This window comes from Lycium ferocissimum, chromosome 12 (assembly GCF_029784015.1).
Source record: "Lycium ferocissimum isolate CSIRO_LF1 chromosome 12, AGI_CSIRO_Lferr_CH_V1, whole genome shotgun sequence".
Taxonomy (NCBI): domain Eukaryota; kingdom Viridiplantae; phylum Streptophyta; class Magnoliopsida; order Solanales; family Solanaceae; genus Lycium; species Lycium ferocissimum.
Window position 1 is genome coordinate 27,217,894 of NC_081353.1, and position 23,029 is coordinate 27,240,922.

The window sequence follows — 23,029 nt, forward strand, 5'->3', positions numbered from 1 at the left end:
AATAATTCAATCTATTTTGATTGAAGTAAAAAAAGAAAGGTTTAATCCACTATTTATAAGAAATACTCAGCTCTACAAGAGACTTCTTTTTTAAAAAATTATCAAAGTCATCATCAAATTGTTCATTTTTATATATTGCATAACGTTTATTACTCTCTAATTCATGGGAAGATGTTTGACTAGGGGCGGAATTAAGAGAAAAGAAAGATTCTTGAAAATTGTGATCTGAAACAAGTTATTAGAAATTTTGTGGCTATAAATCATCTCATTAAGGTTAAAACAAAAAGTTTAAAATTAATTTTTTATTAAATATGAAAAATGTCATTCTTTTTTGAACTGACTAATAAGAAAAGTATGTTACATAAATGGGAACCAAAAAAGTATAAAATTTGAATTATTTATTTCAATAACCTAACACATTTCAAGAAAAGAAATATAAAATGTAGTCTCTTTATTCATAGTTTTATAATATACTCCTATAAAATAAAATTTTGGAGGCAATTCGCAGGAATGCCCTTATTTTGGGGTGGTCTTTAATTTTTGCCCATTAATTTGTTCTTTAATGTTTTGTTGCTTCGTTAAAACCGCTTCTAACGTCATATCTCGAACCTCGAAACCTCCGAATCAAACTAAAAATTTAAAAAAAAATCGAACAAGGCCAAAGGTTTTGCATAGATTTCTTGTTATACTATAGTAGTGATGTCTTAAGTTATATACCTCAAGAGAGTTTTGCAGGAAACGTAATTCATTTTTTAAAGAAAAAACTGACCAGCATACTCGAGATCATTTTGGTATCTATGTTTTTGCCAGCAATTAGTTGGCTTTCTAATTTACATTAGTGAACTATAGTAAAATCAACTACTCATGTTTGAAGGCAAAACTTGTCAGTCCTTTGGCTGATCGAATCCAAAAACATGTTACTTTGTGCACCGAGCAATCTTTTTTATTATAAAAAGGTAAACTTAAAAAAGGTTATCATAATCTTTGTTTTGAATTAGAATTCTCTTATGGGGCCACTTTTGCAAGGGTCCGGAACAAAAATAACCCCAAAAAATGCATTTAACAAAAATTAAAAAAAAATGTGTACAAAAGTACCTTTAATTTGAGGGACAAAAATTAAAGACCACCCCCTTTAACGAATTTTGGCAATCCGCACAAAAAAACTTTAATTTGGGGGAGTCCGGGGGGGGGGGCTAAAGCAATTTCTTTTTCTTTCATTTTTCCTTTCTTTCAGACTTTTTTAATACTTTAGCTATAGATTAATCATGTCCACCAAACGCTAACATTTTATATAGAAATTATGTAGTATTTTTGTTTTTGTTAGATTTTGAACATGAAACTTTATAGTTCTTATAAAAAATTAAAAAAATAGTGGCTATATGAGGATTATATTATCTACTTATTTGAAATCTCGTAGTTATCTCCCTCCCCACTCCTCTATTTTTCTCAGACCAAGGGTTGATCATGCATTAACAAGAAGTCAACCTTTTTATGCCACAAAAACTGAAACTGAATCCTACAATAAAATACAAAAAATTAAAAAAAAAAAAAAAAAAGGTGAGATAACTTGGCGATATATGAATAGACCGGTGGAATAAAACACTAGCAAAGCTAAATACGTAATTGTTTTAGTTGGTTAGAAAAGACAACCAGTTCTCTCTATTTCCTCGATTGGCTTAATACATGGATCGGACGAACCCTCAAATTTGCCAGCAAATTTTATTTGTATTAACACTCGAACTATTATTTGTTTTAATTTTATATCTGAACACATAATAAAGTGTTTCTATTAGATACTTTCGGTTCAAATTTTAAAAATCTTTTTTTTTCATAAAACGACGATCTCGAACGTACGTATCCTTGATGTATCGAGCCTACATTATAGTACGTTAAAATATCATTCTATATAAAATGTTGACCTCCTTCTCGATTAATCTATGGCTACATCATCTTTTTTCAAACAAAACTTATTTCGGAAAACCCCTGACGATGAACGTTTACGTATCCTTGATGTATCGAGCCTACATTATAGTACGTAAAAAAAATAATATAAAATGACATTTCGAAGTCTCGAAGCATGATTAATACTATGGAAAAAACACTAAGTTTTTTCAAAGAAAACTTACATTATCTATAAAACGACGATCCGAACGTTTACGTATCCTTGATGTATCGAGCGAAAAGAGAATCCAAAAATATCGTTTATATAAAATGTTGACATTTTGGAGTCTAAGCATGATTAAATGATCGATTGGAACAAGCAGTGTGTCAAAATAGTATTTGTTAGCAAGTTTGAGGGCTATATAAGTATTAAGCCTTTTTTATTTACCAAGTGACATCATAGGCCAAAATAGTCAAAGGTCCCATGTGTCAATGGGGACAAGACGAGTGGCTTATAAAGAGAAGAAATCATTGTATCAAGAAAGACAATGAAAATCACACATTTGGTCCTTTTGTATGTTGGCATTTTGAATGATGGATTTCTTGTTATAGTATAGTATAATTTTTGTGACGTCTTACAGTTATACATCAGAAAATAAAAAAAGATAGTAAAAAATGATTTTGCAGGAATATTCACAGAGCAATCTTGAATTCATTTTTAAAGAAGAAATCTGTTACGTTTACAAATTTAGTCACTCATTTTGGCATCTATGTTTTTGCCAGCAATTAGTTGGCTTTCCAATTTACATTAGTGAACTAAGGTAAAATCAACTACTCATATCTAAAGGTCCCAAAGGATAACTTATCAAAAATTATAAACTTAACGCATAACTTAAACAGTAACAGCAAAACCGGATATCTCGCACTCGTGTGCAAACTTAGCTTTAGTTAGCATTCTTATTTTTCCATCCAGAAAAATACTCTTTTTTCTTATAAAAAGGTAAAGTCTTGAAAAAAGTATTTGTTATCATAATCTTTGTTTTGAATTAGAATTCTCTTATGGGGCCACTTTTGCAATCACATGATATATGATCAGAAAATAAAATAAAACGATAGTAGAAAAATGATTAGGCCATATGTGAACCAAATGACACAGAGCAATCTTGAATTTGACACAAGTCGAATAGTCATTAGGCAAATATAGATATCTGTTACGTTTACAAATTTAGTCACTCGTTTTTTCGGTATTTTTTTTTTTGGTTCAAGAATATCTTAATATAATAGCATTTGCTTGACCAAAAATAAGCATCTTACCCTTCTATTTCTAAATATGTAAAATGAAAATGTGTGGTGAAAACTCATTAAATAAAAATTCATAACAATTGAATCAAATAAGTATAGAACATGCATGTGATGTAAACTATAACATATCAAACAGAATGTTGTCCCAAAAACTGAATATTATTCCGTAAAATGAGTTATAAACTTTTAAACATTTACTTAAACAGTAACAGCAAAACCGGATATCTCGATTATAACTCAAACTTAACATTAAGAATTCTTATTTTACATCCAGATAATACTGCCTCACGTCCATATTATGTCTTTAAAGGTTTTTGTGCTCTTTATCTAATAGTCTTGATAATAGAAGTATTTGTTTGAGCTCTTTTTTTTTTTTTTTGTCATAAAAAATTTCACTTAATTAGCACATCACTAATTAGTGCAGTAAAGGTGAACTGACTTAAGTAATAAATGCTTCTAACTATTGCCTAAAGATAGAAAACTGAAAGCAGCCTGAAAATTAGTTGTCACAAATTTTATAGTGAATCCTAGTACCATGTAAATAACAACAATGAATAAGAAAAAAATAGACTTTTGATGAAGATACATGAACACTCAAATTATAGAAAGTCCTCACATCTCACCCAACATCCAGTTCAAATTCGTGACTTGTGCCTAACTCACACATTTGCCGGAAATATCTGCTGCGGATTTTTGGTCTGACTACCTACGCCGCGTTCATGTCAGCAGCAACTCAAACTCAAACTCAACAACATACCAACAATGAATAAGAAAAAAATAGACCATCAATTAGTTTTTGATGAAGATATATGAGCACTCAAATTATAGAAAGTCCTCACACCTCACCCTACATCCACCATATACTTGTGCCTAACTCACACATTTGAGAGGGTCTAACTAGACGCCGCGTTATGTTCAAACTCAAACTCAACAACATAGACCCTCCGCTCAAAAGAAAAGATTTTTTTTTTTTTTTTTTGAAGCTTGGTATCAAGAAAAATATGGCAGCAACTCAAATTCAAGAAGACTATATATCTTTGATTAAATAAGACTTAAAACATCATGGAAGGAGACAGATTGATGTCATTGCCCAAAACAACAACAATAAATCATCTGACACTAGAAAAAATCGTCCTTCTGGCATCAGAACTAGAATCCTGCTAGCTTTTCCAAGCTAATTGTTATTACAAGAACCGCAGAAAACTTTTGTATGCTCTTCTAAGTCACTACTATACAGTGTATTTCTCAGATACAAACTACAGCCATCTCAACTTTACCTGACATTAAAAAAGTATCTTTTTACCTACCCTGGATTTGATAGTACTGATCTAACAACAACGAAAACATAGCAACCTTCGCTCATCGCTGAACTGCTTCATGAAAGACTCTACACTAAAAATATGTAAATCATTTTCTTCAGCAGTTCCAACGCTTCTTCTCAGTTGAAGACTAGAAGTAAGAAATTACTTTCGCACCTTGAAGCCCTGGAGACAGCGTCTAAAGAAAAATTGATTGGCCCCTAATATTCATCCTGCTTCCAGGGGATCTTCAACAAGTTGGTCGTTTCTCCTTCTGCGCAACAGGGCTCTCGCGATGGAGAAAAGTGCGATAAAAGCTATTTCCATCCGCTCAGAGCTGCTTGTCTTGATTGAAAACTGGCCCATTTTCCGGTTATTCAAGTTTGCACTAACCGACATGTTTGTACCTCGGCTCACTCTGAAGTCAGTATGCAAGTTTCCGCTCAACACCGTTTCTTTATTAAGAGATAGAACTGTCATCGAGAGACTCAGACTTTCATTTCTCACTGGATAATCTCTTCCTTTTAGAGTAGCTGCAAAGCTTCCGCCGTAAGCTGCTTGCCCAGCACCCCCCATCCGACCAGCATTCACATTAAACTTCAGTCTCTTTCCAATTGTAAAACTGTCTTCACACTTGGCACCAAGAAAATACTTATCTCCGAATGGTATTACAGAAATACCGCATTCGGTGACATTATTTCTTAAATTTCTTACCTTGGCGTTGCTGTGAATAGTGCAGATCAGCTCTTTATTGGCAGATTGAACGTCAAGACCTACCGCATAAGTGGGTCCACCTGGATTGGTGAAAGCCGCAGCAAATTCGGATTGAATACTAAAATCTTGTTTGTCCTTGCTCATTTGTCCATTAACTGAGGCAAATACATTTCTCCGTATTTCTGCACTGCTCTCCAGGTTGATGCCATCGAAGCTGACATCATGGTCCCACCCATGGGGATCGAGGACCGGTCTTGCGAGCCACTGTTCACTGGTGACGAGACACCTGTATCTGTGGATAGGGCAATCGGAATCGAAGCTTGGAGGAATAGCCATATCTGGCAACAGAACTGGCTCTGGTGGGCCCTCCTCAGACTCATCATCCACAGCTTTTCCCTCACTCGAAGAAGAAGAAACTCTCTTTTCTCTCTTTCTACGGGCTTCTTCTATCAGTTGTTTTTTCAAATATAGGGTTTCCCGGTAATCTAATTCGTCGAGATAATCCTTCTTTTGGGGACCACTCAACCTTTCAAACTGAGACTTGGTCAGTATCCGAATAGGAGGCAATTGATCATATTCTTCATCTTCATCATCCGAGTCTAAAAGAAAAGCCTCATCAATGTCATTCTCAGCTCTGTCATGCCTTATCTGAGCACGATGCTTTAGAAAGGATGAGAGAAGATGAGGAAGAGAAGGCAATCGTCCTACATTTGAGGGTCCCACCTTTAGACTGTCTTCAAACTCCAATAGCGTATTAACATCACTTAGAACTTTGGTGCATATGCACAGCAACAATAACTGTGACTTCCACACCTGGCCATTGGGGAGAATTTTCTCTCCGGCATTATTGGTCTTACAATTGGCATCGTTCTCCACCAAAATTACGGGATTTTCCAGCTTCGTGTCAGAGACAGCCTGGTGAATATAATGTTGCACCAAATCCGTGCACGTGGTGACAAAAGATTCGTAGTTAACAGGATATCCATTTGTTCCTTCGCGGAGATTGAAGGAAGAATGAGTCATGACAAGGATGGTATTAAACCAAATTGCAGGACCAAAGACTTCCGTTATAAGCTTCAACAAAGGAAAATCACTGTATCCCGTGTTGATCAAATCCAAGCGCTCAAAATACAGTACCATGTCAGGCTTAGATTTCCTTAAAAATCGTTTCACAGAATGCAAAATCTTTTTGTTTTTCCGGACATTACTGGGTGAGGGAGGCAATAAACCGGGAGTGTCGATAAACGATACTCGGATGCCATTTACTGTTCCCGAAATCTCTTGAATACAGTCGGTACCAGGCTTGAACGCATCGGTTATTGCTTTTGATTGGTCAAATATGGAATTTATGGTTGAACTCTTGCCAACTCCAGTTCTACCAAGTACAAGGATCTTAAATGAGAAATCTAATTGTGGTCGGCCAGCAGCTTCTTGTTCTGCTGCTATTACACGAGCTCTCTCTATTTTAAGATTTGCCCTTTTTAAATCTGATTCTCTTGCCCGTATCAGTGATGCCAGCTGGATCCGGTATAAGACCTTTGATACCAGAAGGTTGTCCTCGGACAGGCCAAAACGTTTAAGAAGGCGCAAGAACTTAATCTGAAGGGCTTCAATCTTTACCACTGGACTAGGCTTCTCATCAACCCTGAAATCCGACTGAAAAGAATCTTCGCCCATCCTTTGTTGTGAATGGAAATTATTTGTATTCTGCATATTCTCCTGATTATCATTGGAAGATTGGATTGTATTGGCTAGTGTTGTTGTAACCAAATCAGCAGTGTGAGCTGAACCAAGAGAAAAGAATGCCATCAACGATTTGATACAATAGTGATAGATGTGGTGATCAACAGTCAATTAGTTAATAGTGAAGTGCATATGAGTCAGTGTTATTATATACTCCCTCTGTTTCAATTTGTTTGTCTTACTTTCCTTTTTAGTTTGTTTCAAAAAGAATGCTTTTCCTAATTTGGCAACTGTTTAGTTTCAACATCCACATGCCATGTTTAAGACCACAAGATTAAAGGGTATTTTGGAACATTTTACATATCTTTAGTTTAAGACCACAAGATTCAAAAATCCTTTTTACTTTCTTTTTGATAACCAAGTCAAACTAAGAAAACAAATTAAAGCGTAGGGAGTAACATTCAGAAGACTCTTCCAAAACTATCCACCATCAGGTTAACTCGAACGATAAAGTCCAAAAGGATATGCCAGAGTAAGATGCTATTTCAGTTGACACTAACTAGGGAGCCCAACATAACAAAATTTACTACATGACAGGATCTGCAGGATGCTAAAAAGCTTTGACACAGTAATGGTATGTAATTTATTACTTATCAATGGTACATGTTTTTATTTGCTGTCGTTATCTTTTACACACGTCAATAATAATTCTGGTCTATTTGTGCTTTCGCATTACTTAATATTCTAGGGAACTACAGATCTTCTAGGTACTAAAAAGCTTTGGCGCAGTAATGGTATGTAATTTATTACTTATCACAACAAAAGAAAGTGTCTAATCTATCAAAATGCGTGAAATGTGCCTTGAGAACAAAATTATGGAATTATAGCAGTTACAGAGTACCACCACAATGAACTGTTGCACTTCGGATGCGCACACATTAATGGTCTACATAAATAATAAACACACAACAACATGCGGATGACAAACAAGGAATCTAGGAGACTGCTTATTGATTTTAAAAAATGATCGTGATGACATCTCTCGTGATATTTTCTCTATCAGACTATCTCGTGATATTTTCTCTATCAGACTATCTTTTTCACCATTATTTATTTTCTTTTACTATCACTAATGTGTTTTATATGTCAAATTTTACATCTTAAACACCAGGACTCAAGTACCATCATATAAAATAGATTGCAAGGGGGGTGGGATTTGGGTTTAAACCGAATATCAATTGGTTTTACTCTTGTACTCTAAAATGCGAAGCATGCAGTAATTGTTAAGTTGGGCACAGTATTTGTGATCAGCAAAAGCCAAAACTTTACTTTTAAACTACTGAAACAGAAGAGTCTGCTTTTAAATCACTTGTCTAAATTGTAGCCGTAATTTGCCGATTCGACCTGTATATGCTTCTAGTAGCAAACTAGTTGATCTCAAGGAAGATTTTATGACTGGTTTGCAGTGCTCAATGATATTAACTATGATTATATAGAGTATAAATTAATATATTGCTCTCCTCTTTCAGCCAAACAAGAACTCATTCACTCAGCAATTCGAAGCCTAGGACCATTTGGATTTATTTCCTTCTATATTGTAACAAAACCTATAAAGCCTAAAGTGAAATGGCATTACTTTACCAGGAAACAATTTTAAAGTTTAAAAATTAGCTACTCGAAAAAGTTATTCCATACTCCTTGTTGCATGAAAGGGCAAAATCTGGAGTCAGTTTCAGAAAGCATAAGATGTGATAATGTAGAACATCATTCAATAAAAAACTGAGGCCAATTTCAACTTCTTTTACCTATTTTAAAGAGAGATGATCTCATACTTCCCTTGAGTTTCTTTTAAATGGTTGTAGATCTAAGGAGATAACATAAAACCCAGCATAACCCAACTTGAATCCCAAATGCTAGAAAAGTAATTAAGTAGTTCCCTCTTTGTTTTTGATATAATCTACAGACGCTTTTTCTTCCTTTCAACTTTGAAATGATCCTAAATATGGAATTACTTCGTGCCCCGAAATTTCTGCAACTTCCTCTATTCTCAGTATTCACCTCTACCTTTACCGCTCAAGGTTTAGCCATTTCCTTAAAAAAGACTTCAATCCACAAATCACATACCAGCTGATTCTTATTAGGTAGAACACTAAGTGACCCGATTCTTCACTAGTAAGCACAGAACTATCATGCATGAGGGTACTAAACACTATAAATCAGTGTTGTCAAAGGTGTGCTTAAGCCCTGAAGCGAGGCTCAAAACATGTTGAGCGCTTCGCCTCGCTTTATGTGCGCTTCAGTGTCATCATCAAGGCTCTAAGACATACTTTTCCTTGCTATTAGCCTCTCTTGAAGAGATGACACCAGATAATTGATATTTCACTCTATCGTTATGTTTTTACAATTTGTTTGTCCATATATTTGTTATCCATGCTTATTATTATTAGTCTTGGGCTAAACATATATATATATATATTTTGCACCATTGAGCCTTTTTTTCATTAAAGCCCACGCTTTATTTGCGCTTAAAGCCCCAGCTGACTTTAGAGCTTTTTTGCGCTTTTCGCTTTAGATAACAAATACACCACATATTTTTCAGGTCAACATGCTATCACTTTCTGGAAAACCAACATAAATAGATAAACAGAAAAGTTACCCACGATCTAAACTTGTCGGAGTTTCTAAAACTGATACATTGGTCAGAAACCTGATCCAAGTGCCACAACTTTAGTTTCACCTGTTAATAGAATCTATAAAATATAACCAAATATCAGGCCATTTGGTTAGCTCTGGCTTTATGGGAAATAACACTACTCCCTTTGTTTCAATTTGTTTGTCTTAGTTTGACTCGGCACGGAGTTTAAGAAAATAATGAAGACTTTTGAATCTTGTGGTCTTAAATTAAATATGTCTCTAATGTACCAAAATGACCTTTGAATCTTGTGGTCTTAAACATGTACCTAATGTACCAAAATGTCCTTTGAATTTTGTGGTCTTAAATATGTCAGGTAGAATGTTAGATATATAGAGCTAATAAATATAGAAAGTGGCATTCTTTTTTAAACAGACTAAAAGGAAAGTAAGACAAACAAACAAATTGATTGAAACGGAGCGAGTATTTCTTGTGTAAAATTTCAGAAGATTTCTGTTTAGGAGCATACAACAAAGCAAAAACCAACAACAAGAAATTAACTACGGAAATGTTGAAGCTAGAAAACAATCAAAACACTGTTGCCACACTAACATATAATTATATTACAACGAAATAGCAAACAATTACAGGTGAACGATTTATCATAGTACATGAAGGAGAATTAGGTACCAGGGTGATCAAACTCTTGATCAGGATGTTCCTCTGATAAAAAGCTATCTGATGCTAAAAGTGGTCTTGATGAGGCCACTGACTTGGTTATCAACTGTGACAGGACCCAGTCCTTGAAGCTCATCATGTTTTCTGCACAGAAGGACAATGATTCTCACTATTAATTCAGCTTGTCCCTTGTAATATAAGACGTTAGGTGACAACACCAACTGAAGATGCACATAGAATTGCATCATCTTCACTGATCATAAGAGCCTTCAGTACATTTTCAAGCAGGAGTTGAACTTGCGTGAAGAAAGTAATAGCATGCTCCAATAAACACCTACATAAAATTTCTTATATAGAAGATTGTGATTGGACCTGTTTGGTAAAGAGAATAATCTTAACGTTCGAGAATAATAAACAATGGGCAATGTTCAAATGAAATGTGACTATGTGACCAAGGGTGTGTTTGGTTTGGTATGAAGGAAAATGTTTTCTAGAAAAACAAGTGGCTTTCTTACTTATTTTCTAGTGTTTGGTAAGTAAGCAAAAAAAATATTATCCCAAAAGCATTTATATGTAATCTAGCAAAACACTATGGGGGTGGGATGAGATGGGGAGTGAGGGTTCGGTGGTGGCGGGGGTGGGATAGTCAAGGGGCAGGGGCTGGGGGCGTTGGGTGCGTGGGGAGGGGATAATGAACTTGGAATGACACTCATAAGACTTGTTTTCCCTACTTCCATTAGGGAAGTCATTTTCTCATTGTTAAGAACTTGTTTTCCTAGAGAAAATGTTTTCTAAAATTTTTGACCAACCAAACATGGCAAAATTGGTCCATACTAAACATACCCTAAGTTAGTCCTAGTTACTTTTCGGGGCGAAGTGGGGGGGACGACTCTCGAACTGCTTGAATAAGAACGCTACGTCAAAACAATTCCAGGATATTTCAACCAAATATGGTGATTAACCATGTATTGATCCTGTGGATCAGTTTCCTTCATACTATCAGTATCTTAGTTCACTCTAATGTTTCACAGTTGCAGAAATGCCAAGTAAGGCTATATACAGTAAGCTCAATGTGCTCCACCAATTCCCCGAACCTCACACATAGAGGGAGGTTAGTGCACCGAGCTGCCCTTTTAATATTTCAGACTTGGGATTTAATATTTATTTTTTCGTATTATTTACCTCCTTTACTAATTACCTAGCAAAGTAAATAAGTAAAAGCACAGCATGTGCAAACACACGCTTATTTTATACTTAAAAAAAGGGGGCCTTAATGTTTTTTTGCATTTGATTCTTTCCAGCTTAAACGATTAGACCTTCATCCTCCTACTTTTACGGTTACGATCTCCAGCTCTTCTTTTATTTTATTTTTTTTCTGAATCACTTGATAAGGGTCTGGTCCTTTGAGTTTGAAAGAATCAAATGAAAAAAAAAGACATTAAGACTCATTTTTTTAACTTATTTTTTTTACTAGGTAATTAGTGAAGGAGGTAAATACTACGAAAAAATAAGTTTGGGTAAATAATATAAAAAATAAGTTCACAAGGGTTCATAGGATCCCGCATAGTTTAGGTGTGTAGTTGGCTATTTCGCCATAGTTTTTTTTTTTTTTTTTTTTTTAAAAAAAAAAAATGGTAACTATGGCTATTTCACCATAGTTTAGGGGTGTTTCTATGCCTTATACCTTAATTTTAGTACAAGGCAGCTTTCTGAAATAAACTTGCAAAGAAACAAATAAAACAATCACTATATTTCAATGCAAAACTAGTTGGATTTAGAAGAGTAAAACTACATAAAAATCATCAACTTCATTCTGCATTTTAACAAAAAAAAAAAAAAAAAAAAAAAAAGAAAGGGTAAAGAACACGTGGTCAAATACATACCTGGTTAATACTTAACTTCCAATCACCATTAAAGAAGAACCTCAAAACTACAAAAATGACCCAAAATTAAGCAAAACTACAAAAACGACCCAAAAAATTAACAAAATCCCAGACCAAGAATCAATTTTATTCTGGTTTATCTGCTTAATTAAGCAAATCCCAAATGCTAAAAACTGAAAAAAAAAATTAAAAATTACAATTAAAAATGAAATGAAATCAAAGGGTGTTGAAATTGAAAATGAAATGGGTATTAAAAACAAAGAAAAAGAGGATATGGGAAAGTACCAAACTTAAGGGAGAGTTTTAGAATTTGGGTTTCATGGATCGAAATTGATTTGTGGGTTTTTGGTTGTTATGAGATAAGACACAATGAAGATGTTTGTTGTAGTCATTCTCCACCCTAAAACCATGTATGGTTTTTGTCTTTTCTTGATTTTTCGGGATAATGATTAAAAACACACTTGAGTATTTATTATTTTTTTGTGATTAAATTTAAAAAAAGCAAAAAAAAAAAACCAATTGTTTTTTATATGAATCCCTAATTTTCCACTTTAATTGAAAAAATCAAATATCCTTAACAAAGAAAGATAATTAGAATGTCTTTTAATTACTATCATCAATTATTTATTAATAATAAATCTTATGTCACGATTATAGTTTTGTGTGTATCCCGTTTGTTTGATTTTGATTTCAATTTATCGATGGTTAAACACTCTTTTTTTTATTTAAAAAAAACCGAATTGAAAAAATCGAAAAAACCGTGTCAAATGACACTAGTTTGGTTCGGTGTTTGGTGTCCACCTTCAAAAAACCGATGCGTATAATTATAGAAACTAATTGAAAAAAAAAACGAGATAACTCTCGGGTTATTTCGTAAAACTATCACTAATTAGTTATCAAAATAAATATGGATTAGTATCTGATGGTTAAACACTCTTTTTTTTTTATTTAAAAAAGTGTCAAATGACACTTCATGCGTATAATTATAGAAACTAATTGAAAAAAAAAAAAAAAGAGATATTTAAAAACATATCGAAGTATCTTTTTATGAATTTTCAAAGTTTTGATATATAAATGTGTTTTGATATATAGTTGGTGATAGTTTGGGTGTATTTTGATAAATAGTTGGAGTAGTTCAGCTCGTTGCTTGCCACACTTTTCCTTGCAACAAATTAATAAGGCATCAACATGCAAGATGGATAACTCATAACTCTCACTTCATAAGTTCTAAATCACAATATTTTGGAGCAAGATCCAAAAATTCGAAAAAGAAAAAAAAAAAGAGTATTTTTTTTCCCCGTAATACATATCCATACCACATATAATCTCGCCTACATTTGCGTATGAAATATGAACCCAAAATAGTTATCAATGCATTGGGTATATTTCAACACATAAATAGGTGTAAGCTCAAAGAAGTTTTGCACTTGTATTTTTCACAAAAAAAAATATATATATTTTTCATGTAAAATTTTTTTCAGAAATAATTTTTTTCATTAGCGAAGAATAATCTTCAAGATTAACCACGTTTCATTAAAAAAATATATATATATTTTTCATAAATTTTTTTTCGCTTCGTAGTTTCATTAATATATTTTTCGAACAAAAGCGTATGTTGAAGATTAACCACGATATGAGGAAATCAGATAGTATTATTGTCCAAGTGTTAGTTGGAGTCTAGAATAACGTAATATAAACGTATTTTTTTAAAAGAATTACAATATTTACTGTTAATAAATACTAGAGAATAACTTTCATTTTTTTTGAAAATGACATTCATAATTTGTTTCATGTACATAACTAGTAATTGAGGAGATAATAGAACATTGGAAGGCTTAACGCATATGCGGCCCCCTAAACTTGTCTCTTTTTTTCATTTTCGTAAGATCTTAACTAAGTCATTGCTCCCGTCGAACCCCCGAACCGTCCCTCGTTCGCGTATCAAATCCCCTAAATCTGATTTTTATTAGAAGCAAAAATTAAATTCGGGAAATGAAAGTGAAGTAATATTTTAGACATGTGTTAAGCTATTCTTTAGGTCAAGGATGTATCGGTTTCTGCTGGTTCTGCTCTTCTACTGCCAGCTTAATTAAGAGCTACTCTTTTTTTTCCTTTCAATTGATGTTAATATTAGCTAAAACATGGCATAATTAAATTAGAATATATATTAGGATGTTGCTACATTGAAAATGGAATACTATGAAAGTCGTATTGTGTTTGATAGACATATTTGATGACAAGTTCAGGAGTTCAATAGAAACAACACTTAGTTGAAGTGTCAAAATGGAAAAAAGGAGCAAGTTTAGGGAGCCGAATATGCATTAAGCCACATTAGAAAGTATGTTTTAAACATGGACCCATTTGCCCATTTCTCAAGGCTCCATGTTAAACATGTTTTAGAGACGCATGTATTTGACACTAAAGCAAACGTTTTCTTAAAAAAATATTTTCAATGAAGATGTAACTGAACAATATTTTATAAAAAAAAAATTTGAATTAGAGAATAATCTGCATTAAAAATTTGATAAAAAAATTTAGTGTTAAAAATTGATAATAATATCTCAAGGGGTGTTAATATTTGATAATAGTGTCTCAAGGTATGTTTAATATGACATGCTGTGTCTCTGAAGAAGTCATTTTTTTTCTTCTGAACTACCAGAAAATGCATCAATTTAGAAGATAAAAATAACTAATACATGAATTACTAAACCCTGCATAACTAATCACGACATTATTAATACTTGCATAACTCAAATTAGCAACCAAATGACCCCATAGTGCTTTAAAATTGTCAAACCGGCCTTAATTGTCAGAATGTTGGATATATAATTTGCTATATTGCTGATCTATTGGTAATCCATTGCTTGCTGAATGAAAGGCAAAGTTCAAAAAACCACTCACCAGCAGCTCAACATAGCATTGAGATGCCAGAGGGCCTGGACAAGAACTAAAACTAGAACTGTGTCCAAAAAGATTGAAACTTGAATATCCAAGAAAAAAGGCATGAAAGGTGTAACAGGTTTCTTCTCCTTGAAGTTGCTATTATTACTTTTCTATGGTTAGCCACAAAAAATTGAAAGGTTACACTAATTATCTCTTTTGCAAGGGATAACATATTCTGTTGCCAAAATTTCCTGAATGTAGGAGAGTGCGCCTTTAAAATTCAGGCTAAGATTACACTCCAACTGAGAATCGAAACCTCAAAACAGCAGCGCTCTGGAACAAAAATATCAGCTCGATCCCTTTTTTTGGCAAACAATGTCTACATAACCCGATCTTATGGGTGCTGCATTGGTACTTCGCGAATAGTACGCTGCTGCTGGTTTCTTTCTAGCTAACCTTGTTTTTCACTAGCCTTGTAGTACAACAATTTCTGCACATAGAACATCATGTATCCTTGTGCAGCTCTGACGATGTTCTCGCTCACCTGAGTGATCCAAGCATCATCACATTTGTACCATTGGTTACTTAACCTCAGATATGTTACGTAATGGCCAGCATCAAGTTTACCGGTATGGGTGATGACAGCAAACAGCTCAAATTCCGAGGACGATTCACAGGGCGCGTCTTGCTCGTCCCCGTCAAAGGAGAAGATTCTATTTCCAAATCGACTCCTTAATATCGATGAAGAGAGGTAAGGTGACATGTCCAAGGAAAAAGGAAACTGTAAGTAGTGATCAACCTTCCTTGACATTTTCTTAATCACGGAATGCTCGAACCTTTTGATATGGAAGCAAGAAACCAAAGGCAGCTTTCTTATCGACATCTGTTTAAGAGATTCCTGTCTCACTTGACAATGTTGGCAGAAGAACTTCTGATCAGAACCCAATTTCTCAGGTCTTGTAAAATGATCTAAACATCCCCTCAGCGTAGAAAGTCGACCGTTTTGGCTAGACTTTCCGGGTTCTGCTTCTTTTTTGTGAGACTTCTTTGATGTCATCTTTGTTGAACTCCCCTGGCTCAGTTCCAAGTCCAATGAGATGTCTATACATGGATCATATGTAGTAGATGTGAAGCCACAAGCTGTACACATGACATCAGACCGCAAGATTCCAGAAAATACTCTATGAGCAATGCAACAGTCCCCGCTTCCTGCGCCAAAGAAAAAGATCCGGTAAGATAAGCTCACAAATGACAAAAGGCAATACTCCAAATAAGTTACATATAGTAACACACTTTATATACACCGCTTAAAATGCCCGACACACTTCATAAAAAGCAAAAGACTCTATTCATGTCATAAAGTTTTCTGAGCTATTGCAAAACAAAACAACAATAGTCCTATGTGGAAAGGCAATCAACACAATGAGTAGCTAAAATTAATGGAGTACATTTGTCATGACAACAACAACAACATACCCAGTGAAATCCCACATAGTAGGAAGTACATATGACATTAACGTAAAAAAGTCAGAAAAAGAAGTATTGTCTTGCAAGGCACATTAATTGCCTTGAAAACTCTATTACTAAAAACTATAGGATATTGCTCCTTGTATTCATTACTTAACTGCAATAACCAGGTTTCAGCTAAATTTTGCAAACTGAGCAGACTATCTTATTATCTCAGATTCTCAGTTCTAGCTCTGTACATTACTTAATCCTCCAATTAAGAGGAATGAGTATAGGTTTGAATTTTCTCAATCATAGTACATATGGCTTGAGCTATCTTGCTCGGACTCTTCAAAAATGTTGCCGCACCTGTGTCGAATCCTCCCAAAATGCACTACTTTTGGAGAATCCGACATGCTGGCATTTTTGAAGAGTCCAAGCAACATAGAACTTAAATAAAATTAACGCAACAAATTTACCATATCACAAATGAATTGCTGCTAAAGAGTCAGCCCTCTAACGATTGCTCTTCTAAAGAAATGCAAGGTACCAAGACGATCCACAAGAACAATATGACATGGGGCTTTAGACAAAATGACAAAGCATAGTTGTCAACCTAGTAAAGACTTCAAGCTTTCTTGAAGGTTGTGATCAGCTCTCTTGACAGTAAGACCCTAAAACATAGTAAAAGTGCGAGTTAATACGAGAATTATTGTAGTAAAAGAAAACTCCTATGTTGAAATCAAAAACACTAACCAAACTGAGACTTACTCAGGAGAGTAGGAGGAAATCATTTTGCTTTTGTGAAACATCTCTAAGCCTGATAGCAAATGTCAACTGGTTTATTGCCTATGGCAAAGAAAGGACCTAACCACAACCTGCAGTCAAATATCACTGTCCTTTTTCAGTGACGACGGAAGCTTGGATCGCCATGAGAGATGAGATTCTAGAACAACAAAGATAAGATCCTAAGTTCCTATCAAGATGCTTGAATACATTATTCTACTTCGGCAGAAATTGCCCCTTTCACCCCCTCCTCCCTCTAAGAAAAATTCAACAATTCACCTGCTGACGTACCAGACCTTTGCAAGTAACTCCTAAAATTTCAGTAATCCACTTATTTAGTTATTTGAGTTTTTTAGATTTATGTTAACAATATTTTCACTCTACAGCAAAATAAATTTTGATTTCAATGAGTGGTCTAATTAGGTTACCAACTGGTTAATGTAGACCAATTTTATAACAATGAAAAATCAAGTCTAACACATAGAAACTTTGCAACTACCATATGTCTATGAAACATAAGGCTAGAAAGCCAAAAGCAAACTTTCCATCTATGGTATCATGAGAAAGATTGAAGACTTCTCAAATTTAACTCTACTAATCAAGCATATTACAGTAAGGAATTTGTTACTGCAAAGGAAAAATAATGTAAATATCGTATTTTGGTGATCTACTAATAAAAAAATGCCTATAAAACTCTGGAAGTCTTGAAATGTCTAAATACTTAAAACATTTAGATGTCCTTTAGTGGTTTTAGCTTCTTTTCTTTTTTTGTCTTTGTGTGTGTGCCCATCACACTCATTTTGATATATACTCCCTCCGGATCAAAAAGAGTGTCCACTTAGCCTTTTTTGCTTGAGTCAAAAAGAGTGCCCACTTATCAAATCAAGAAAGAATTAACCTTATTTTCCCATATTCGCCCCTATTAAGTGCTATGTGATCAAATCCCAATGCCATTTTAATTAGGGCCAGTTTAGTCAAATTACCTATTTTTTTCTAGGAGTTGATATTTTCTTGAAGGGTGTGCAAATGGGCAAGTGGACACTTTTTTTATCCAGAGGGAGTATTACTTAATGCATTAGGTACTAGGGCTTTTGTTTCTGACAGCAGAACCTAAATTCTTACAGCATACTTCATTGAAAAAGATTTTTTTTTACAGCACAGCATTGCTTATCACAATTGAAAATAGCCTCAGCATTTTGTACAAGAACTCGTGTCAAGTTCAGATATGCATACAACAAAAAAGACTGCCAAAAAGCAACTAACATACCCGAATAACAGGGATTTTAGGTGATGGGGGAGAAAGGATAGGCAACTAACAGACACTCTTAACGCAACAAACAATTTACCTGGACTCTGGGCCTTTCCCTTATCATTCTGCATTCTTTCATGAATCCCATCAAGCACGGAAATGAAAAACTCATGAGCATCCTGCTGTTCATAACTTGCAAGATTTGATGCATGCTTCCACCAGCTGTTCCGGACAAAATTTTACATCTGTCAAAATCAGATACAACATAGACTGCAACTAGATACTCAAAAAAAAAAATCTACATCCAATTAAACAAACTACATCCGCATTATATCACATACACTACCAGAAAATCTCACTTTTATTCATGGAAAAAGGTGATATGCACAACTTTTGTTTATGAGGTAAAAAAGGGTGAAAACGCTTTTCTTGAGCCGAGGATCTATCGTAAAACAGCCTCTCTACCCCACTAGGGTAAGGGTAAGGGTAAGGTTTGCAACTCTGCGTACATCCCACCCCATCATCCCCATATCCAACTTGTAGGATCACACGGGGTAAGTTGTTGTTGTTGAGGTAAAAAGGGTGATATATACAACTCCAACAATTAAAATTTAATCTTGTCCCGATATCATTAGTAAAGAAGAGCACAACCAACCTAAACTAATGAACCCTTTGACTAAATATCACTCTCTAAGCCAGAGGTGGATCCAAAATTTGGAGTCAGGGAATTCAGAGCGGGTGTAGTCTATTATATATACATTATTCGCGTCTATTCTATGCAATCATACAACAGTTCCTACAACAAAGCCAAACATGATCTCAACAACAAAAACAACATACCCAATGTTACCCAATGTAACCTCATAAGGGGTCTGAAGAGGGTGGGATGTATGTGGACATTACCCCTACCTTTGTGGGGTAGAGAGGTTGTTCCCAATAGACCCTCGGCTCAAAAGAAATGTATTCAACACAGGATTGTACGAAAAATAAAACAGCAAAACAGCAAGATACAAAACAACTGCAGCAACATATAGTAAAACAAACAAACAAAAGACGACGAAATGCAGACCTGTAGAGGAACTTTGCTGGACTAATCGGGGTCTGATTGCCTGAAAAAACCGCCGAAAACATTGCATCCAAATCACAAGCCAAACACAACATAGAGTTGTTATTCTTGTTAGCACCATCACCACCACCACCACTACTACTCCTCGTTACGACGCTACTATTCTTCCTCTGGCAATAATATCTATTATGCTTATCACTCAAGAAATAATTCCTCAATGGTGGTGTATGTAACAATGCTTGTAATACTGAATTCATAAAACAAGTATTTCCAAGATTATTAAGTCCTCTTAAACCCCATTGTACTAATTCTTGTGTTGTTGTTGTTGTTGTTTCATCATTGCTTATAATTTGACTTGGAAATGGACTCGAATTACCGACAATCAAGACTTGCTCTTGCACATCCGGTGTCCACGGCTTGTACGCCACGCGCCGCCGTTTACACTCCACGCGCCTCCTCTTCGGTGTGCTCTCAGGCGCGTGCTCTCCACGCGCGCCCGCTTCTTCCCCACGCGCCTCGGTTTGGGCGAGCACGACCGCGGCATCGAAGTCTCGGTCGTAGACCTGATCACCGCACGCGCCGCAGTAGAGCTCGGCGCGTGAGATGTCCACGGCAATGTTGTGGAGCGAAGGATCGGAATCTGGCGCGTGAGACGGCGCGTGGACGTTACAGAAGACCTTAGCGCACGTGACGCAAGCGTACAATCGCAACGGCGCGTGTGGAGGAGTTTTTTCGCACGCGCCGCAATGAATCAACGCAGGATCGCGTAGGATTGACGCGCGGCCAAATGGTTTAACCTTAACGCAGTTAGGGAAGTTGCGAAACGGGTTTGACCCGAATTTAGATCGGAGCTCCGACAAATGCTCACATGAACCAGTACTAGATCCGTTTTCCGTTTCGGATTCGGGTCGGGTATTACCGATTGAAGAATGGATCAGATGATGATTCTCGTTGTTGTTAGACATTGGAGATGGAAATGAAAGGGCAAAATGGGAATAAACGGAACAATTAGTATTAGAGAGTGAAGCTTTTTGTAATCTAATAGATCATATAGATGAATGTTAAACTTCATGGATCAAATTAAAACAAGTAAATGAAAAAACAAACATGTATGAAGTTCTTTTTTTAAAAAAAAAAATTAAAAAAATCAAAATGTTAAGTTCAGATCTGTGAATAATTTTTTTCAGTCATTGATAGAATTTTTTTCAGTCATTGATAGAAACAAGAATGGAGGAGAGTGTTGGGGGGTGGGGGTGGGGGGTGAAGGTGATTTTTTTTTTTTTTTTTTGTGGTATTTGTGGAGAGTTTTGATCCAAAAAGGAAAGAGGTTGTTTGGGAAAACTTTTTATTTTCTTCAATTGGATTAGACAATTTTACTTTTGCTTCTTTTTGGGGGTATTTTTCTTGTGATTTATTTTACTTTTCTTTTTGAGAAGTGTAAGTATTTAATTGGCCAAATAAATTGACAATTCACTTATAATTGTAAAATATGACAAGTTTAGGAGGTTGTTTGTTCATGTACCGAGGGTCTACTGAAAATAATCTCTCAAGGTAGGGATAAGGGCTGCGCACGATCTTCTTCTCGTTCTACTATGGGATTTTCTCTTGGGTATGTTGTTGTACAACTTTAGGAGGTTGTCTATTTTGGCTAGAGAAGAAAGACAAAAGCGAAAATTATTCATCGTGACATGTTTGCACAAGGTGTTCAATAGACATAATTTGGATAAACGTGTCTAATATGAAATAACGACAATTGATGTGTCTAAATGAAAAGACATAGCAACATTAGGAGGTTGTTTATGTATTTGACTTGAAATGAAAGAAAAAAAAATTACGGTACATTTCAATTATTCACACACTTACTTTTAAGTGAAAATTACACCTTATGTCACGTTTGCACGAGTTATTCAATAGACACATTTTGAATAGACATTGTAAAAAAATAATCTCAATTGAATGAATAGATGTGATAACTTTAAATTGGATTTGTTGGTGTTAGATTAGGTTGAAGATTATAGAGATTGCTATAATTTGTAGGCAAATTTGTCTTAATTCGACAATCTCAAGGTCAATATGTGATGAACTTTTTCCTTCCCTTTTCCATGTAGTTGTTTGCTTGAAATGTGGACTATTACTAACTCTAGAATATCGACTTTTGAGACAGTGTCATGACTATTTCAGTGAAGGGGATTGTTGCATGTTTCCTGTTTGATTAACATTTTTCCTCTAAAGTAAAGGAGAAAAGATATATATTTTCAATTTAATCATTCAATATCAACATCCATTGTCATAACTCATAATTAATTTAGATTCGTGTTGAATAGACTCACTAAGGGGATAAAGTACTTCCTACCGAAAAATAAAAGATTTTGAATTTTTCAAGTTTAATCCGAAAAATCAAATTAAGGACAAAGAAATTTCAACAATCTCACCCCACACGCGTTGGCAAGATGAAAAGATAGTATGAGTTTAGTTTCATAAAAAATATGTAATTATTATTTTTTAAGAAAACCCTTGTCAAAAGCCTATAAAACTTACTGTACAAAATGAATTTGTACTTATTTTGGTACAAACTCTATAACCAATTTTTTACTGACTTAAAAGTATCTTTTTTTTTTTTTTTTTTGGTGTATATTCTTTTCACGAAGTATCTTAACCAAAGTCTAGAATCCTATGACACAAAGTGCAAGACAAATAATTTGAGAATCAGGGACCTCAATAAGTACATTTTCTTTGAGCAAATAATTTCATAGTTTTGGGGACCAAAGAAAGGACCTACCAATACAAAGAAATGAATTAATGAAGTAGATGGTCCTATCAATGGATCCTTATTTCAAGGCTCCATTATGATCAAAAGGCCTTCTCCAACTTGTTCAATAACCCCAAAAGCTATTCCTTTGTTTAACTTTTCAATTGCAATAATTTTTAATTATTTATTGCTCCTTATATTTCTATTATATGATGGAATTTGACTGAATTTTTTTGTTGAAAAAATATAAAAGAATATATCATTAAAGGTAAAATAAAAAAATTAATCCTAAAGAGCTTTAAATATAGAAAAATGTCACATTTTTAGACACCAAAAAAAATATTGGTGATAATTTTTTCTTCTGTTCTTTCATTCAATGTTGAAAAGAGTCACCAACAAAATAGAAATTTATTACGAAATATTATTTTCAAATCTGGAAGGAAACCGAATGACACAAGCAGTAGTTTTTGCATGGTTTTATTTGACTCTACATCATCATAAAACACCATACTCATTATTTTTAATGACTTGAATAGTAAAAGAACTCATAAGTCATATCTGGTTTTGTCCAAGTTTTAGTGGACAGAATTATCCTGATCATGCACTTATGCTGATGGGTGGTAGCAAGTATCCGTAAAATTAGTCAAAGTGCGCATAAGCTAACCTGGACACCACAATTATTAATAAACAAAATCATGTCTGGTTGGACCACTTATTTACCTTTGTCTATATTCCTTTCTTACTTCCTTAAACATGCAAATCTGGAATAGGGTTGCCTT

The 23,029-nt window shown here is 34.6% G+C and overlaps 2 protein-coding genes and 1 long non-coding RNA gene across 4 annotated transcripts; 1 reads left to right on the forward strand and 2 right to left on the reverse strand.

Annotated features, from left to right (window-relative positions):
* Positions 1–4,632: 4,632 nt before the first annotated feature.
* LOC132038945 (translocase of chloroplast 90, chloroplastic) lies at positions 4,633–12,138 on the reverse strand. 2 transcript variants are annotated; one of them, XM_059429451.1, is made up of 3 exons: positions 12,072–12,138; positions 10,201–10,332; positions 4,633–6,979 (listed from the first exon to the last, which is right to left on the reverse strand). In XM_059429451.1, exons 2-3 carry the CDS (start codon positions 10,325–10,327, stop codon positions 4,710–4,712), a joined length of 2,397 nt encoding a protein of 798 aa, XP_059285434.1. In that variant the 5' UTR covers positions 10,328–10,332; positions 12,072–12,138; the 3' UTR covers positions 4,633–4,709. The 2 variants fall into 2 exon arrangements, with proteins under 2 accessions (XP_059285434.1, XP_059285433.1); XM_059429450.1 differs by lacking the exon at positions 12,072–12,138 and adding an exon at positions 11,151–11,339.
* LOC132038947 (uncharacterized) lies at positions 6,832–10,438 on the forward strand. The gene is made up of 2 exons (XR_009410322.1): positions 6,832–6,972; positions 10,197–10,438. It is a non-coding gene; the product is annotated as an uncharacterized LOC132038947 (long non-coding RNA).
* Positions 12,139–15,019: 2,881 nt separating the features above from the next.
* On the reverse strand, positions 15,020–20,621 carry LOC132041190 (ubiquitin C-terminal hydrolase 22-like). The gene is made up of 3 exons (XM_059432015.1): positions 19,505–20,621; positions 18,533–18,657; positions 15,020–16,163 (listed from the first exon to the last, which is right to left on the reverse strand). The coding sequence occupies exons 1-3, from the start codon at positions 20,464–20,466 to the stop codon at positions 15,406–15,408; spliced, it is 1,845 nt and encodes a 614-aa protein (XP_059287998.1). The 5' UTR covers positions 20,467–20,621; the 3' UTR covers positions 15,020–15,405.
* Between the last annotated feature and the right edge of the window lie 2,408 nt (positions 20,622–23,029).

Bases quoted from the DNA above. Each gene is read 5' to 3' on its own strand.
- LOC132038945 (XM_059429451.1), bottom strand. From the start codon at position 10,327: ATGATGAGCTTCAAGGACTGGGTCCTGTCACAGTTGATAACCAAGTCA. The intron at 6,980-10,200 runs GTACCTAATTCT...CTCTTGGTTCAG, and splicing joins TCAAGAGTTTGATCACCCTG to CTCACACTGCTGATTTGGTT.
- LOC132041190 (XM_059432015.1), bottom strand. From the start codon at position 20,466: ATGTCTAACAACAACGAGAATCATCATCTGATCCATTCTTCAATCGGT. The intron at 18,658-19,504 runs GTCTGCATTTCG...TGTCCGGAACAG, and splicing joins CCAGCAAAGTTCCTCTACAG to CTGGTGGAAGCATGCATCAA. The intron at 16,164-18,532 runs GTAAATTGTTTG...TCTTTGGCGCAG, and splicing joins GGGAAAGGCCCAGAGTCCAG to GAAGCGGGGACTGTTGCATT.